Here is an 18,777-nt window from a genome sequence, read left to right as displayed (position 1 = left end):
TCAAGCCTCTTTTCTGTCCCTGCATTCCACCTGCGCTGCTCGTCTGTACATGCAAGCCTCGTCTTTCCACTCATCACAGCGTTCTGCACCTGCAACAAACATTAATAGTATTTTCTCACTGTCAATACTCAAGATTTAACATCATGAGGAAATTTACACTAACAAAAGTACTACTGTGTCTGTTTATATCAGTGGTGGACAAAGGGCTGGTGTCCTGCATGTTTTAGATATGACCCTGGGTCAACACACCTGAAACATATCTAAACCACTGAAATAAAAGTACTGGCAAGGTCACCCATATTTTCCATTTCATATCAATAGTGAGTTGCTTTTTGATAATTTTTGATAATTTTTTTCAAATTATTATATTCTGCATATACTACGCAGTGTCACATTTTCTTATAATATTTTATTAAAATATTATAAGAATATTAATTTTATCTTTGTGTGATTGTACAGCATACAGCCCACACAAAGTTTAAACAATGAGTGGCTTCCACATGTAAACAGTCAACAGCTCCACGCAGCACTTACCCACATAGCAAAGTTGGTATGGCCCGGACCTAGCCCACACAGTGTGCTTACACATGGTCCACATACCCAAAAGAATGACGGCCCTTTGGTGCCCCAGATCTGGTTTGCCAGATGTGGTCCACACATGGGTCAGCACAAGGCCAGTTGCAGACACACTGCTGGTCCTGCGCTGGCCCAGAACAGTTTCAGCTCTGGACCCAGATGTCAGCCTAATGTGTACAATAATCAAGCCATGTACTAACAACATGTGCCAGAACATGCAAAATAGTGCGAAAGTAACATGACGAAACTCTGTTCAGATAGTGAGTGACTCTTATATAGCACTTTTCTGGTCTCCCAGAGTACTCAAAGTGCTGTATACAACATTCCACATTCAGTCAATCACACATCTTCTTTAAACTGAGTGCTTCCTAACTACATTCTTACACATTCAGACTCTTGACATGCAGACTGGAGGAGCCAGGGATCGAACCACTAACCTTCCAATCAGGAGGTGACATGCTTTACCTCCTGAGCTACAGGTTTTGGATAAAGTGTACACTCACAAACCTGTCAAACATGCATTTGAAACGTTAGCTACCATAACAGTATAGTATTGCAACATGGCATATGGGTCTTCTCAAATAGGAAAATAGGAACATAAATAATGCCATCATTGCCAGACATGGCGCACATCTGGTTGACATACACTCTGCCATTACACCAGTCAGTCAGAAGTGCCAGCTTGATGCCAGATCAGGGCTAGACCTGTTTTCTATGGGCCTGGGCCACATAAACCAAATCACAATCGAGCCCGATATGGCATGCCATCACATAGACAGTGCCATCTATGCCACGCCTGGCCCATATCTGGATGACATACATCTTATCATGCCAGAAGTCAGCCAGCAGTGCCAGCTTGATACCAGATCTGGGCCGGACTTCCTTGCTATGTGGGTAACTAGATAGCAGCATCGTGACTCCTCAATCACAGCCTTCCAGAGTTTCTGTTTCAGTCATTTAAACATTTTGATATCCACATAGGTGATATACCTTCCACAGAGTAACAGCTGCATGACTACATGATTTCCCGCGATTTCCAGTGATACAGGAACAGCCGGGTGTCTCGACTACTCCACTTTCCGCCACAGGGGGGTGCAGAGCCATTGCAGGGGGGAGGGGGGTGCGGTATGAATGTGAAAAACAATAACAACAAAAAAATGCTTGGACATTGGGGCGCCCACACAACCGCAAAGCAGGAGATGAAGCATTCCCAAATATGTTCCCAAACCAACTTCCTTCCAATCCAAATACTAGAAAATATGATGAAGCATGTCTTCCCTTTGGCTTCACCTGCACAAGTACAAGGTAGGTCTCCCTGACAGAATTTGTTTCCCCTGTGTGAGGAACACACGCTGCGCTGTCCAAATCACGGACAAACAGTAGCCAACCTTCTTGATTTTGATTTTGATTTTGCCTGAGCCAGAAATATTATAATTCTGATCATGTATCAGTACATTTCCATATTTTTATATCTATAAAAAGACAACTGACACTCGCGAGACTTTATCAAAAGTGTAAGCATCACAGCAGATGCCTTTGTGTCAAAGTAACTGAGGATAAAACACAGAAAAACATGAAAGTGATTTTCCTTGCCTGGGATTTTATAGCAGATAACTTTAAAATTATTCTGCAATTTTAAAAAGTACAAATTTCTTCAGTATTGAACAGCAGAAATTAGGCTTTCTTGTCCAAGATCAGTAAAAAATCAGTAAAAAAGTCAAAAAAAAAAAAAAAGGACAGCGGCTGAGAGCGCTGTAAACAATGGTAGACTGGTGGGTAATAACCGAATGAATAATGCAGAAAACAGAGATTTGAGATGGGAAACTGTTCTTGAAGTACACAGAGAGAGCTGTGCATGAAGTGTGATTTTATCACACTGATGGTGATAAAAGCAAAACAGCAAAAGTCAGAGGGAATTAAGGACGACATTTATCAAATGTGAAGTGTAGTTTTGATCTTCTTTTGCTGCTGGTTCAGTGAATTTTGGTTGGAGAGAGACGAAACCTGCAGCTCAGAATCTACAGGGAGTGCAGAATTATTAGGCAAATGAGTATTTTGTCCACATCATCCTCTTCATGCATGTTGTCTTACTCCAAGCTGTATAGGCTCGAAAGCCTACTACCAATTAAGCATATTAGGTGATGTGCATCTCTGTAATGAGAAGGGGTGTGGACTAATGACATCAACACCCTATATCAGGTGTGCATAATTATTAGGCAACGTCCTTTCCTTTGGCAAAATGGGTCAAAAGAAGGACTTGACAGGCTCAGAAAAGTCAAAAATAGTGAGATATCTTGCAGAGGGATGCAGCAGTCTCAAAATCGCAAAGCTTCTGAAGCGTGATCATCGAACAATCAAGCGTTTCATTCAAAATAGTCAACAGCGTCGCAAGAAGTGTGTGGAAAAACCAAGGTGCAACATAACTGCCCATGAACTGAGAAAAGTCAGCGTGCAGCTGCCAAGATGCCACTTGCCACCAGTTTGGCCATATTTCAGAGCTGCAACATCACTGGAGTGCCCAAAAAGCACAAGGTGTGCAATACTCAGAGACATGGCCAAGGTAAGAAAGGCTGAAAGACGACCACCACTGAACAAGACGCACAAGCTGAAACGTCAAGACTGGGCCAAGAAATATCTCAAGACTAGTTTTTCTAAGGTTTTATGGACTGATGAAATGAGAGTGAGTCTTGATGGGCCAGATGGATGGGCCCGTGGCTGGATTGGTAAAGGCAGAGAGCTCCAGTCCGACTCAGACGCCAGCAAGGTGGAGGTGGAGTACTGGTTTGGGCTGGTATCATCAAAGATGAGCTTGTGGGGCCTTTTCGGGTTGAGGATGGAGTCAAGCTCAACTCCCAGTCCTACTGCCAGTTTCTGGAAGACACCTTCTTCAAGCAGTGGTACAGGAAGAAGTCTGCATCCTTCAAGAAAAACATGATTTTCATGCAGGACAATGCTCCATCACACGCGTCCAAGTACTCCACAGCGTGGCTGGCAAGAAAGGGTATAAAAGAAGAAAAACTAATGACATGGCCTCCTTGTTCACCTGATCTGAACCCCATTGAGAACCTGTGGTCCATCATCAAATGTGAGATTTACAAGGAGGGAAAACAGTACACCTCTCTGAACAGTGTCTGGGAGGCTGTGGTTGCTGCTGCACGCAATGTTGATGGTGAACAGATCAAAACACTGACAGAATCCATGGATGGCAGGCTTTTGAGTGTCCTTGCAAAGAAAGGTGGCTATATTGGTCGCTGATTTCACTGGTGTGAAAACCATCACAGGCCACAACACCAAGAAAAGCACAGTGGGGGGGACTGTGGAGAAGGCAAACGAACTTAACAACTTCTTCAACAGGTTTGACCAGCCCACAATCCCCCCACCCTCACCTTCACTACAGAGTCCAATCCCCACTCTCCTACCTCCCTCGCTTCCCCCCCTTCCTGACACCATGACACCCCCCTCCTCCAATCCCTCTCTCAGCAGCAAGACATCTCCCCCCCTCCCCTCTTCCCAAACATCTCCCAGTGTCACAGTGGATCAGGTCAGGAGACAACTGAGGAAGCTTCGCCCCAGAAAGGCAGCAGGCCCAGACAAGGTGTGTCCTAGGATGCTAAAGGCGTGTGCTACTGAACTTGGGGAGCCGCTACAACGAGTCTTCAACCTCAGTCTGCGACTGGGGAGAGTGCCCGCCCTATGGAAGACATCCTGCATCGTCCCGGTCCCCAAAAAGAACCGGCCCAATGAGCTGAATGACTTCCGACCGGTGGCACTGACGTCACATCTTATGAAGACTCTAGAGCGGCTCTTCCTCAACCTCCTCCGACCACAGGTACAACATGCCCAGGACCCACTACAGTTTGCATACAAGGCGGGTGTCGGAGTGGAGGATGCCATCCTGTACCTCCTACACAGAGCCCACTCACACCTGGATGGGGGAAAAGGCACGGTCAGGATCCTGTTTCTTGACTTTTCCAGTGCCTTTAATACCATCCGGCCCTGTATGCTTCAAGAAAAACTGAACAGGATGGAGGTGGACCCCTGCCTGGTGGCTTGGATCTCCGACTACCTCACCGACAGACCACAGTACGTCAGGCTGAAGGACATCACGTCTGACACAGTGGTCAGCAGCACAGGAGCACCACAGGGAACTGTGCTGTCCCCTCTTCTCTTCACCCTGTACACCTCTGACTTCTGCTACAACTCTGAATTATGCCACATTCAGAAGTTTGCAGACGACACGGCCATCATGGGGTGTATCTGGGATGATCAGGAAGAGGAGTACAGAAGTCTGGTGCGGAACTTTGTCGCATGGAGTCACACAAACCACCTGCAACTCAACACCTCAAAGACTAAGGAACTGGTTGTGGACTTCGGGAGGTCTAGAGCAGGTCCACTGCCGGTTCAGATAGAGGGGGAGGAGGTGGAGGTGGTCAACAAGTACAAGTACCTCGGGCTGTGGGTGGACAATAAACTGGACTGGTCATGCAACACAGAGCACCTGTATAAAAAAGCCCAAAGCCGACTGTACTTCCTCAGGAGGCTGAGGTCTTTTAACATCTGCAGGAAGCTCCCGAGGATGTTTTACCAGTCGGTGGTTGCTGGAGTACTTTTCTATGCTGTGGTGTGCTGGGGGAGCAGCACAGCAAAGAAGGACTCATCCAGGCTGGAGAAACTGATCAGGAGGGCTAGCTCTGTGGTCGGCATGAAGCTGGACACTCTGGTGACAGTGGCAGAGAAAAGGACATTAAAGAAACTGATGGACATTATGGACAATGCTGGGCATCCTCTGCACACGGCCATTAACAACCAGAAGAGTCTGTTCAGTGACAGGTTGCTTCTCCCAAAGACAAGAACTAACAGACTTAAAAACTCCTTTGTCCCACACGCCATCAGACTGTTTAACTCCTCTCTGGAGGGGAGAGGGAGGGGAAACAGGAGGACAAAGGAGGGGGGAACAACTGAGCTGCAGTGCCTCTTCACCTCACTGTGCAATACCTTTTGTGCAATACTTTTGTAAATAGTCAACGGTGCAATAGACTCAATACTTGAAATGTGCAATTCACTTGTATTTTTATTTTTATTCCTATTTATTCTATTTATCCCCTTCGTATATTTTATTTATATTGTCTCTGTATTTATATATATGTGTGTGTGTGTATAACTCTGTAACTTCTGTCAGTGCTGTGCTTTTTTGGAAATCGAATTTCCCAGAGGAACCCACCCGAGGGATTAATAAAGTTCTATCTAATCTAATCTAATCTAATCTGATTTGTTTTTGTTTTGTTTTTGAATGTCAGAAATGTATATTTGTGAATGTGGAGATGTTATATTGGTTTCACTGGTAAAAATAAGTAATTGAAATGGGTATATTTTTTTTTTGTTAAGTTGCCTAATAATTATGCACAGTAATAGTCACCTGCACACACAGATATCCCCCTAAAATAGCTAAAACTACAAACAAACTAAAAACTACTTCCAAAAACATTCAGCTTTGATATTAATGAGTTTTTTGGGTTCATTGAGAACATGGTTGTTGTTCAATAATAAAATTATTCCTCAAAAATACAACTTGCCTAATAATTCTGCACTCCCTGTAGATGCAAAAAAGACACAAACACAAAGCGAAGGACCAACCGAAGCATCAGAATCAGTGAGCTGTCGGCTTTCAGCCCCAACGGCGTGTCCGTTGGGTGAGAAAGCCAAGAAAGAGAAAGCTGATTCTGATGCTTCGGGTCCGGTCTATGTTTACCTCTTTGTGTGGAATCTGTTTACCTGCTCTCATTTGCTGTTTGGTGTTTGCTGAGATTCTGGCATTTCTGGCAAAATACATTTATATATTTAAAAGTCGATTCGGGATTTCATGAATCGATATCACTTTGTTCAAGCTACTCACCTCCCTCTTCCACCTGCACTTTCAAACGTACACACAAAGGACTATGGGACAAGTACAGGAGCACGGCCAATCATAGAGGTGCCGCCCCTGACTATCTCTGATTGGGACACACGATAGGGGCATGATTTGTGTCACTTGTTGACCACACAGAGACTTTCAGAGTTTTTTTTTCTTCTCTTTCCTTTCATCACAGGCAGCACTGTCATCAAGCTCACTGCCTGTCAATTTGTGCATTTGCATTATTTCCATCGTGTGGCTGCAGTTGGCTATTGTTGCTGAAAGTTGTGCTTATTTTAGTCTCATCGAAAAGTGTAGTTGTCTCTGTCAGAGAGTGCCTGTGTCCTGTTAACAATAAGTGGAGCTGGGAAAGCTGAGAGGCTAACAGCTTTTTATCTGGTGCTTTGTATATGCACATTGTGGATAAGCCGATGGTCTGTGACTAAACTGTAAATGGATGGGAGAATTAATGTTTCAATGAGATTCAATCATTTACTTCAGTCAATATCATGAGCATGAAAAAGAAGGGTTTTTTTTAAATAGCCCAATTTTCTGTTGCCTACATTGTAGAGCGTGGCTTTGCTTCCAGACCTCAACAGGAACATTAGCACACTCGGGGATTAAAATGTGATTCAGCCAATGGAGGAACCATACAATCTTAGTGGCTCTAGGGAAAACTGACAATAATTTCTATTGAGAGCTCCAGTAGATTTTCTTAGTGTACAGGCTGTGATCAGCAGACCTGCTGCTGCAGCTACTCTGAAGTTTACTGCTCTTTGTGAACTTACACAACTGAATTCAATAAACTCATCATGTTACCGTGAGCCAAACTGTTTATTTAATTCATTTAGTATGATTTATTTAGCACCAAATTACAAAACAGTAATTACCATGAGGTGCTTTATATTGTAAGGCAGAGACCTTAAAACAATTCATTGCACTAGACTACGAAGTGTTAATATACATCAGGTTTTTTTTGCAGGATGTTTCACAAAATGAAAAATCATAAATTCACATCATGTGCAGATTTAATATCTGATTTAAAAAATGAGAAACTACATGCATACATTTAATTAGCAATTTATCAAATGCCTCTGAACACTGCTCTTCTTCTTCTCCTGTCCTGTCTTTCTTACATCTTTCTCCATCTCTGATTGAAGTCAGCTCTCACTCTTTTCTGTCTCTGAACAGAAGCTGGATTTTTAGCTACTGTGGCAAATACGGTGTGAAACAAGCTGCACATAAACATTGTGTTTACTGATATTTGTTGAGCTGATACAAATGTAGCATTTGAAATTATGTGCCCCTTATGGCCTGCATGGTAAATGGCCTGCATTTGTATAGCGCTTTTGTAGTCCCTAAGGACCCCAAAGCGCTTCACACTACATTCAGTCATTCACCCATTCACACACTTCTCCCTTATAAAGTATTACTCACCTTATGCTCGCTCGTCTTCTGTAGGGATAGCTAGATACTTAAGTATCGCGGCCAGAACATCTGAACATCTGCATTCCCACCAATGTTGTGGCACTCCAGACTATGGTGCCTGAATCCCCTCAGTGAGATCATTAACAAGACTGGCTACGGATACCGACTACGGAATGGAGCAGTTGTCAGCCACCTCCTCTACATGGATGACATCAAGCTGTATGCCAAGAATGAACGAGGATATCCTTCATAAAGATAGCTATAACTTTTGATAGAAGATCAGATACACGTGTATATATGGCTTTATCTTATAGAATTCAATATCCCCTGTTGATACAGACGGACATAATGGTGGTGGCTAAGCAACTGGACATAATGATGGTAGACAAACAGAAGAAGACGGCCGTAGTGATAGATGTAGCGGTTCCCAATGACACCAACATCAGAAAGAAGGAACACGAGAAGCTTGAGAAATACCAAGGGCTCAGAGAAGAGCTCGAGAAAATGTGGAGGGTGAAGGAAACAGAGCCTTCATTAGGAACTCAGCAACATTAGAGGCCAACTAAGGATCTAACAAGGAGATGCTCTGTCCACACTGCTGTTCTGCATAGGCCTGAACCCTCTCAGTGAGATCATTGACAAGACTGGCTACCGACACTGACTACGGAAGGGAGCAGTTGTCAGCCACCTCCTTAACATGGTTGAAGCTCGATGCTGAGAGTGAACAAGACATTGATTCACTGTTCCACACCACCAGGATATACAGCAATGTTATTTGGAGTGGAGAAGTGCAGTCGGATGGTAACAAAGAGAGGGAAGGTAGTTAGTGCGATCCTCTCAGTTCTATCTGAAGGCAACATTGCAAACCACCGCAGAACCACTATCCAGGATGAAACAATGAACATCAATGAGTACATCAGGAAGATCGTCACAACCAACTGTGTGCTTAGTGAACACCTCAGGCAGGAGAAATCCCAAAAAGAAGAGGAGCAAGAGGAAGAACCATGCAAGGACAGGTCCCTGCACAGTATGTACCACCAACAGATAGAGTAAGTGGCTGGCATCCAGAAATCCTACCAGTGGATAAAGTTGGACTAAAAGACAGCACAGAGGCAGCACAGGAGCAAGCTCTAAGATCCAGAGAGGCTGTGGTCTACCACACCAGGCAAAGCAGACAGGCTGTGTAAAGATGCCCCTGAGACAATCCTTCACATTGCACCAGCGTGCGAGATGCTAGCGCACAGGACATACATGGAACGTCATAACTAAGTGGCCAAAATTGTATATAAATCTAAATATATATTTCATGGCAGCTTTGGGTGTCTGTACACCTACAACATGTGAACTGCTGCTATACCTCCTGAGCCACAGCACCATAAATTAACATGGTTTCACTAGTTTTCTGTCTCACAAACTAATGTCAGTTTTTTCTTTTTCCACAGATGCAGATCTACATGTATAACTCAGATGACTTTGAAAGTCTCACTGCAGCACTCAGAGAGAAGAGAATCATTGCAGCCATGGCTGTTTTTTTCCAGGTAGGAAAAGGTTATGTTACTTACTCGAAAGATGAGGTAGATTTCAGTTGTGCATGTTCTTTCTTCTGGGTTGGGAATTTATCATTAATGTTTTACAGGAGAACTCACTGCAAAAAGAAAATTCTGTCAGTACAAGCTTTGTACTGACATATCAGAGGTTGTTGATACAATAACACAGTGCAGACATCTAGCAGACTGTCTAACATTATGTTACAAGGGACATCTAAGCCTTGTGAACTCATATTGCAACTCCAGCAACAAGATGCAGTGACCCAAAGTGTCACGGTTCTGGGTCCGTTGGACCCAGTATTTTGAGTTTATTATATTTCGGTTTAATTCTGCTTCATGGATTGCTTTCTTATTCTCATAGTGACGATGATTATTATTTCTTGTTTCTGTTTATCCGTGCTTAAGGATTTGTTCTCAGTTATATCTCACGTTTAGTTCAGGTTCCATGTGTCATTCTTTGTCTGTCTCTCAATGTAAAGTCTGCATGCTTGTTTAGTAATTCATGTTTCCTGTTTTGTTGTGAAAGTCTTTGTCTTATGTTAGTGTGTGCAGCTTGGTTCCCCCCGTCTCGTTAACCCTGATCTCTCCCAGCTGTGTCTCCCTCCTGTTGCCCATTCGCTGATTACCACCCTGTGTATATTAGCCCTGTGTTTTCCTGTGCTCAGTGTCGCGTCGTACCATCAGATTATGCCTGTGTGTTTCGGTTCTCCATATTCCATGGTCACTTCATGTTTTGTTTTCGTACCAGCAATAAAGCTGAGGTTTTTGAGTGTCAAGTTAGTGTCTGAGTCCTGCGTTTGGATCCTCCTCTCCGCCTGCCCTGACACAAAGTCTCCATTTCAACTTGTGTTGAAAGTGTGGACTTCAAACAATATACCAGCCATGTAAAACCACAGTTATGATTAAAAATACACGCAATGTTTCTGAAAACATATATGTTCCAGCCATATGTTCTGCACACTCGGGTAAAGAGAGGGGCTGAGCTGGGGGAGGCCACTGGACAGACCTGGTGCTCCTAAACGTACAGTGAGGGTGTGCTGGGAATGTCTAGCAGAGGCCCCAGTCCGCCCCAGATCTTCAACGCACACCTTAGGCAGAGCTTCAACAGCATTCCAAGGGAGACTGGGGACATCTGAATGAGTCTGAATGGACCATGTTCAGCACCTCCATTGCCGAAGTTGATGCACTGAGCTGCGGCCGCAAGGTGGTTGTTGCCTGTCATGGTAGTAAACCCCCGAACCAAATGATGGACACCAGAGGTGAAGGGAGCCACCACGCTGAAGAAGAGATTCTGGCAAACCTTCAGGCGACTCAGGAGGGGAAAGTGGTGCTCTACCTGTACTGTGTATAGTGCGGGTGGAGCACTGCTGACTTCAACTGAGAAAATTGTTGGGCGGTGGAAGGAATACTTCGAGGACCTCCTTAATCCCACTGACACGTCTTCCATAGAATGGTAAATGGTAAATGGCCTGTATTTATATAGCGCCTTACTAGTCCCTAAGGACCCCAAAGCGCTTTACATATCCAGTCATCCACCCATTCACACACACATTCACACACTGGAATGTAGAAGAAGCAGAGTTGGATGACCCGCCAATTTCCAGGTGTGAGGTCACTGAGGCAGTTAATCAACTCCTTAGTGGCAGAGCCCCTGTGGTGGATGAGGTCCGCCCTGGATTCCTGAGGGCTCTGGATGTTGTAGGGCTGTCCTGGCTGACACGTCTCTACAATGTTGCATGGACATCAGGGGCGGTACCCCTGGACTGGCAGACCGGGGTGGTGGTCCCCATCTTTAAGAAGATGGACCGGAGGGTGTGTTCCAGGGGTATCACAGCCTCCCTGGGAAGGTCTATGCCAGAGTGCTGGAAAGGAGAGTCCGTCCATTAGTGGAATCTCAGATACAGGAGAAACAATGCAGTTTTCGCCCTTGTCACGGAACACTGGACCAGCTCTTTATCCTCTTCAGGATACATGAGGGTGGATTGGAGTTTGCCCAACCAGTCTACATGCGTTTTGTGGACTTGAAGAAGGTATTCGACCGTGTCCCTCGGAGTGTCCTGTGGGAGGTGTTGCGGGAGTATGGGGTGTCTGGCCCATTGCTACACCATTTGATCCCTATACAACCATTGCAAGAGCTTGGTTCGCATAGCCGGCAATAAATCAAACTCGTTCTTGGTGGGTGATGGGCTCTGCCAGGGTTGCCCTTTTGTCACTGATTCTGTTCATAATTTTTATGAACAGAATCTCTAGGCGAATTTCTAGGCAAAGCCAAGTGATGGAAGGCTTTCACTTGGGTGGTCTCAGAATGTCATCTCTGCTTTTCGAAGATGATGGTTCTGTTGGCTTCATCGGTTGATGGCCTCCAGGTCGCACTGGAATTAAGCGGCGGGAATGAGGATCAGCATCTCCAAATCTGAGGCCATGGTTCTCAGTCAGAAAAGGGTGGAGTATCCACTTCAAGTCAGGGATGAGTTCTTGACATTCTTCACGCACACCCTTGCATTATACATGCTTATCTTAGGCAGTAGTATCAGAAGGTACATAATACATTTTCACTGCTGCGCAGTGGATACCCAACTTTATCTATCCATCAAGCAAGACCTTTACACCTGCTGTTTATTTTATTGACACACATGAATTAGATAAACTGCATTTCAGATAAAACTGAGGTTACGTACGCGACCCTAAAAATCCTTTAAATATGGTGTGTTTTTTGGCCTTTTTACAGCTTTATTTCAAAGGGTACATTAAAGAGTGATAGGAAAGCAGGGGGAGAGAGAGAGGGAAAGCATCTCAGCCATGCGGCATATGGTCGCCTGCTCATCCCAGTGTGCTAAACCGTGTCCTTAAATATGGTGTTTAACTAGATGTGTACTCTAGATGGCATTACCTTGGCCTCAAGTAACATTGAAGGATATTCTGGTCAAAAAATGACTTGAAGATTCTTCAAGATTCTTCAAGTCATTGAATATATATAAAAATATATGTTTAATATGCAAACTGGTTTCTTGCATTTGAGCAATAGCTCCAAAATTAGAGACATCTTGTCCTGCGAAACTATTTCATGTGTTAATTACTTCTAGCCTGGACAACTGTAATTCATTTTCAGCAAAAGCAATTGATACAAAATTGTAACCCTACTTACAGTTTTTAAGCAAGAATGACCAAACTCTCACTAGGCCAGTATCAGATAATCTAAGAGGTATAAACATCAATAATGAAGGACCACACCAGGATAAACAGTGGATAAAATTATATATTTGACACACCGCAGCTGCAAATAAATGTACTTAATACAATAAAATAAAATACAAAATATCTCCCCAAAAATAAATTAAAGTGGGGCCAGACCCAAGACACGCTGGAGAGATTATATCTCTCAGCTGGCCTGGGAACGCCTTGGTGTTCCCCCAGATAAGCTGGAGGAGGTGGCTGGGGAGAGGGAGGTCAGGGGCTTCTCTGCTTGGGCTGCTGCCCCCGCGCCCCTGCCCCCAGATAAGCGGAAGAAAATGGATGGATGGATGGCATACAGCTTTTCTCTGAGTCAAATGTTTGAATGAATGTCTGATAACTGATGGATCATCAGGGCCCATTCTATGTTTGTTTAACTGTTTGTCCTACCACACTCTGGTGAAGAAGGAACGTTTGAAGTCCTGCAGGTACCTGTTCCAACACACAATGGAAATGAAACTCTGGCTTCAATACAACCTCAGCAATCTTAACCACTCTTGGGTTGGCTCGCCATCCAGTTAACTGGAACTGTGGAATCGCTACTGTTCAATGGAGTTTTGCTTCAGACTGGGTTCGTCTGTCGAGTTATCCTTTTACCAGATAAAAAAAAAACCTGACCAAAGAACAGGGTAAAATTCTAAAGAACCGACCACTGCAGCAGAGTCGCTTGCAAGTTCCAGCAATTCAGCTTCGGTAACATCAGTTTGCCAAGCACATGGCATTGTATGAGCATGAACGCAATGGCAACTGCGGAAAGTCATGTCAAGGTCAACAGCAAGGGTTGCTGGGAGCTCATTGCTGATTGCCCAAGTTACACAACAACAAATCATCTTATTTGTCCACATCTTCCTTTAACCCCAAAAAGCACATGACGAAATTGTTTACATCATGCACACCAAAAATTGCTTTCGACTGCTCTTTTTTTTGCAGAAAACATGTTTTGCAGAAAGCCATACCTGTTGCCCGACCCGGTATGCGAGGGCCAGAACGCGGCGGTGTTCTCTTGTTCTGCTCGGCGGTCCTCAAAAGGGCAGTTCGGGTGGCACACAATACCTGTCGGCAGTGCCGCATGTGGTGCTTAACCAAAGGAACCGTCAAGTCCCCTTCTGACACAGAGAGAAGCAGGGGCTGGTACCCCAGGGAGGCCGCAAATGGGGAAACTCCAGTGGCTGCCGACGTGCTAGCATTATGGGCATATTCAATCCAAGCCAGTTGATTGCTCCATGACGATTGGTTGGAAGAGACTACACAACGTAGCATCGCTTCGAGTTCTTGATTAGCTCGTTCCGTTTGCCCGTTAATTTGAGGGTGGAAGCCGGAAGATAAGCTGACCCCCAGTTCCTTACAAAACTCCTTCCATACCCGGGACGTGAACTGGGGACCCCGATCGGACACTATATCTTGGGGAACATCGTGGAGACGGAACACCTGCTGTGTCATAATCTTGGCAGCTTTCAGGGCTGAAGGGAGTTTAGGCAGAGCGATGAAATGAACAGCCTTAGAGAAGCGATTGATGATGGTCAGGATGACCGTGTTACCAGAGGGTGGGAGACCAGTGATGAAGTCCATTGTGATATGAGACCACGGGCGTCTGGGTACAGGCAATGGACGAAGGAGGCAGGAGGTGAACTGGGGGCCTTGTTACGGGCACAAACAGGGCAAGCCGCCACGTACTCCTGAGCGTCCTTCCCTGAAGTTGGCCACCAAAACAAATGTTGCAGAAAGGCAGTAGTGCGGTTTTTACCTGGGTGGCAGGCGAACTCGGCTGTATGGGCCCAGTGAAGGACCTTACTTCGGACTGCCGTGGGAACAAACATCCTCCCCTCTGGACCTGTCCCTGGATCAGGTTCTGACAGCTGAGCTTCCTTGATGATCCTCTCTATCTCCCAGGTCAGAGCCCCCACAAAGCATGAGGAGGGCAGAATGGGTTTCTCCTTCTCTTCAGGGTCAAGATCCAGGGTGAATTGATGTGATAACGCATCCGCTTTGAGATTGCGGGAGCTGGGTCTGTAAGAGATTGTTAAGTTAAACCGTGTGAAAAATAGAGCCCACCTGGCCTGCCGGGCGTTCAGTCTCTTGGCTTCTTGGAGATAGGCTAAGTTCTTGTGGTCTGTCCAAATTACCACTGACGAGCCAATGCTGCCACTCTTCGAGGGCCAGTTTTATGGCGAGGAGCTCCCGGTCTCCAACGTTATAATTGCTCTCTGCAGGAGATAAACGTTGAGAGAAAAAGGCACATGGGTGTAACTCTCCGTTTACCTGTTGGGATAGGATTGCCCACACGCCTGCGTCCGAAGCATCCACCTCCACCAAAAAGGGTTGACTGAGGTCCGCCTGCACCATCACCGGAGCTGAGGAAAAAAGGTGTCTGAGTTTCTCAAAAGCTTGTTCAGCGCCGGGAGACCACTGGAATGACTGCTTAGGAGAGGTTAGTTTGGTGAGGGGCAAGGCGACTTGACTGAAATTGCGAATAAACCGTCGATAGAAGTTGGCAAATCCCAGAAACTTTTGCAGCTGCTTACGGTTCTTGGGTTCGGGCCATTCCACCACCTCCTTTACTTTCACTGGGAAAACACGAGGATGTCGTCTAGATAAACGAAAACGCAGTGATAAATGAGGTCTGGTAAAACATAATTTATCATGGCCTGAAAAACAGCTGGATCATTTGTGAGCCCGAATGGCATCACCAAATACTCAAAGTGCCCAAGGTGTCTGTTAAACGCCGTCTTCCACTCATCCCCCTGGCGGATCCGAATCAGATGATAAGCATTGCGGAGATCAAGTTTTGAGAAGATGGTTGCTCCCTGAAGGAGTTCAAAAGCAGAGGTGAGTAAAGGAAGCGGGTATTTGTTCTTAACTGTTATCTTGTTTAAACCTCGGAAGTCAATGCAGGGGTGGAGTGTCTTGTCTTTCTTCTCAACGAAGAAGAAACCTGCCCCAAGGGGAGAGGTGGACGGCCAGATTATCCCGGTCGCCAGTGAATCTGTTATGTAGCTCACCATTGCCTCATGCTCTGGTTTCAAGATACTGTACAGACGGCTAGTGGGCAAGGGAGCGCCGGGAAGCAAGTCTATCCCACAATTGTATGGACGATTGGGGGGGGGGGGGGGGGGGGGAAGAGAGACTTGGCCTTTTCCTTACTGAACACTTGGGCTAGGTCGTGATATTCAGCCGGAACTGTAGTCAAATCGGGTGAAGCATCTGGTGACGACTGACTTGTGTGCGTCTGGCTAGCTGTAGCAGAACGTAAGCACTGTTCATGACACTGAGATCTCCACCCAGTTATCCTGCCCTTCCGATCTCCACCCAGTTATCCTGCCCTTCCTCCAATCGATCTGCGGGTTATGGTGTTTGAGCCAGGAGTAACCTAAAACTAGCGGAGTGTGAGGAGCCTTGAACAGGAACAGGCTGATTTGTTCCATGTGGTTGCTGGAGAGAGAGAGAGTTAGATCTGTAGTGCGATGGGTGATGCTAGCTAAGGGGGCACCATTAAGAGCCGCCACCTGGAGGACCTCTGGTAAGGGTTCAACAGTTATACCCAACTTCTGGGCCAGGGCTTCATCAATTAACTTGAAAATTAACTTGGTGGGGAAAGATGTTTGCGGTGACACCCGTCAATATCCCCACGGCTACTGATGGGCAGCCTCTTTTCCCGACTCTGGGCATTTATCAGCAGAGGAGAAGCAGCAGCTGTGCTAAGAGACGGTCCGGGCGGCAGAACATTAGCTGCGGCCCCAGGTGGAGTTAGCAAAATTTCTTTTAATTCAGCGACCAGCTGCCGCAACTCAGTTTGTTCATCAACAATGTGTTTCATAATTTTTTCATGGCGTCCAACATCTCACCTTGAATCGAGAGTTCCCGCAGAACCGGGACAGTGTCCGCTGGATCCATGTTGATGGCTGGAGTATTCTGTTAAGGATGGTGAGTTAGCGAACCCAGACGCGGACCTCTCGTTTAAGTTGAACAGTGTCTTTATTTACAGTGAAGCCAAAACCAATCCACAGTTATCCACAGTGCAAGTCCCTTCAGTGCTCCTCTCCTCTTCTCCCCTCGTGTGTCCACAAATCTCCTGGAATTCAGTGAAGTCTCCCCTTCCGTCTCTCCGTCTCGTTCGCTTCCTGGGAAAAAGGCAAAACAGACACGATTAGCCGCCCCCAGCGCGCGGACACTCTCTTTAACACTCTCTGAGCTTGAGTCACTACCAGGCTTGGTGCAATACTCCAGCGCTGTCTGTCACTCAGCCACACCATTAAATAGTCCTGCCACGGTGGTGGATAATTGGCAGCAGCTGGCGAGGAATCGGTCGCAGGTGAGGCAGCTGAGAGTGGCAGCACTTCCGGGTCAGAGGTCTCTCGTTGCTACGCGGCCGCGTAACACTCGCAGAGGTGCGAGAGAGAGAGAAGAGGACAAACACACACACACAGGTCGACCGGTCGGGGCATCGTCCGACTCTGACAAGCCTCTGAGTAACACACTACATGTGTGGTCATATGTTGTGAACCGTAATGACTGGAGTGCAATCAAAAAGCCTAAGCAGAGAAGCCCAGACCTTCCTCTCCCCAGCCACCTCCTCCAGCTTGTCCGGGGAACACCAAGGCATTCCCAGGCCAGCTGAGAGATATAATCTCTCCTTTGTGTCCTGGGTCTGCCTGGGGGCCTCCTCCCGGTAGGACATACCAGGAACACCTAACACAGGAGGCACCCAGGAGGCACCCAGGAGGCATCTTTGTCAGATGACCAAACCACCTCAACTGGCTCCTTTCGATGTGAAGGAGCAGCAACTCTACTCTGAGCCCCTCCTGGATGACCGAACTTCTCACCCTGTCTCTAAGGGAGAGGCCAGCCACCCTTCGGAGGAAGCCCATTTCCGCCGTTTGTATCTGCAATCTCGTTGTTCGTTTTTGGTCACTACCCACAGCTTTTGGCCATAGGTGAGTGTAGGAACGAAGATTGACCTGTAAATTGAGGGCTTCGCTTTTACACCCAGCTCTCTTCACCAAAACAGACCGGTACAGTATCCACAGCACTGCAGCTGCACCACCAATCTGTCTGTCAATCTCCCACTCCCTTCTCCCGTCACTCATGAACAAGACCCCGAGATACTTAAACTCCTCCACTTGGGGCAAGAACTCGTCCCTGAGCACTCAACCCTTTTCTGGCTGAGGACCATGGCCTCAGATTTGGAGGTGCTGATTCTCATTCCCATCGCTTCACACTAGGCTGCAAACCATTTCAAGGCGAGCTGGAGGCCATCACCCGATGAAGACAACAGAACCATCATCCTCAAAAAGCAGAGATGAGATTCTGAGACCACCCAAGTGAAAGCCTTCCGCGACTTAGCTACGCATAGAAATTATGTCCATAAAAATTATGAACAGGATCGGTGACAAAGAGCAGCCCTGACAGAGCCCATCACCCAACAGGTTGCATAAGTGCATCGGAGCATAAGTGGAGATGACGGTCAGGACCTGTTCCCAAACGCGGAGGCACAGGGAGCAAACCCTTTCATCCACTGGGAGAAACCCCAATATACAGGCAGCAAGCCGAGGGGATACCAGGATACCCACCCCAGCCTGCCGCCTCTCACCAGGAGCAACTCTAGACGAGACAGAGTCCACCCCCTTTCCAGGAGACTGGTTTCAGAGCCCGAGCCGTGCGTTGAGGTGAGCCCGACTATATCTAACCGGTACCTCTCATCCACACGCACTAATTCAGGCTCCTTCCTCACCAGAGAGGTGACATTCCAAGTCCCAATTGCCAGTCTTGGTAGCCGGGGACCTCCGGCCGCCACCCGGCTCACAATGCACCCGAACCCTACAGTGCCTCCTGACTGCAGGAAGATGGGCCCATGTCCCTTTTTTGGGCTGTGTCCGGCCGGGACCCGGCCACCAGACACTTGCCCTCGGGCACCCTCCCCAGGCCTGATTCCAGGTAGGGGTCTCGGTAACTCTATCCCGGGCAGGGTGAACTGTTCCCTCTGTGGTCTTCTCATAGGGGGTTTCTGAATCACTCTTTGTCTGGTCTCTCACCCAGGACCAATTTGCTATGGGAGACTCTACCAGGGGGCAAAAGCCCCTAGACAACATAGCCCCTGGGAACGCTGGG

At 46.6% G+C, this 18,777-nt stretch overlaps 1 protein-coding gene across 1 annotated transcript in view; it reads left to right on the top strand.

The window, feature by feature from the left end:
* LOC113023072 (receptor-type tyrosine-protein phosphatase gamma-like) overlaps positions 1-18,777 on the top strand; it is a 328,780-nt gene that overhangs the window by 248,444 nt on the left and 61,559 nt on the right. The window contains exon 5 of the mRNA XM_026169152.1: positions 9,337-9,432. Within this exon, the coding sequence (XP_026024937.1) occupies positions 9,337-9,432 (96 nt within the window). The remainder of the gene's footprint in view (positions 1-9,336; positions 9,433-18,777) is intronic.

The sequence above is a fragment of the Astatotilapia calliptera genome, chromosome 5, assembly GCF_900246225.1.
Source record: "Astatotilapia calliptera chromosome 5, fAstCal1.2, whole genome shotgun sequence".
Taxonomy (NCBI): Eukaryota; Metazoa; Chordata; class Actinopteri; order Cichliformes; family Cichlidae; genus Astatotilapia; species Astatotilapia calliptera.
Note: the sequence above shows the minus strand (reverse complement) of the source record. Positions and strands in the feature narration are given on the sequence as shown.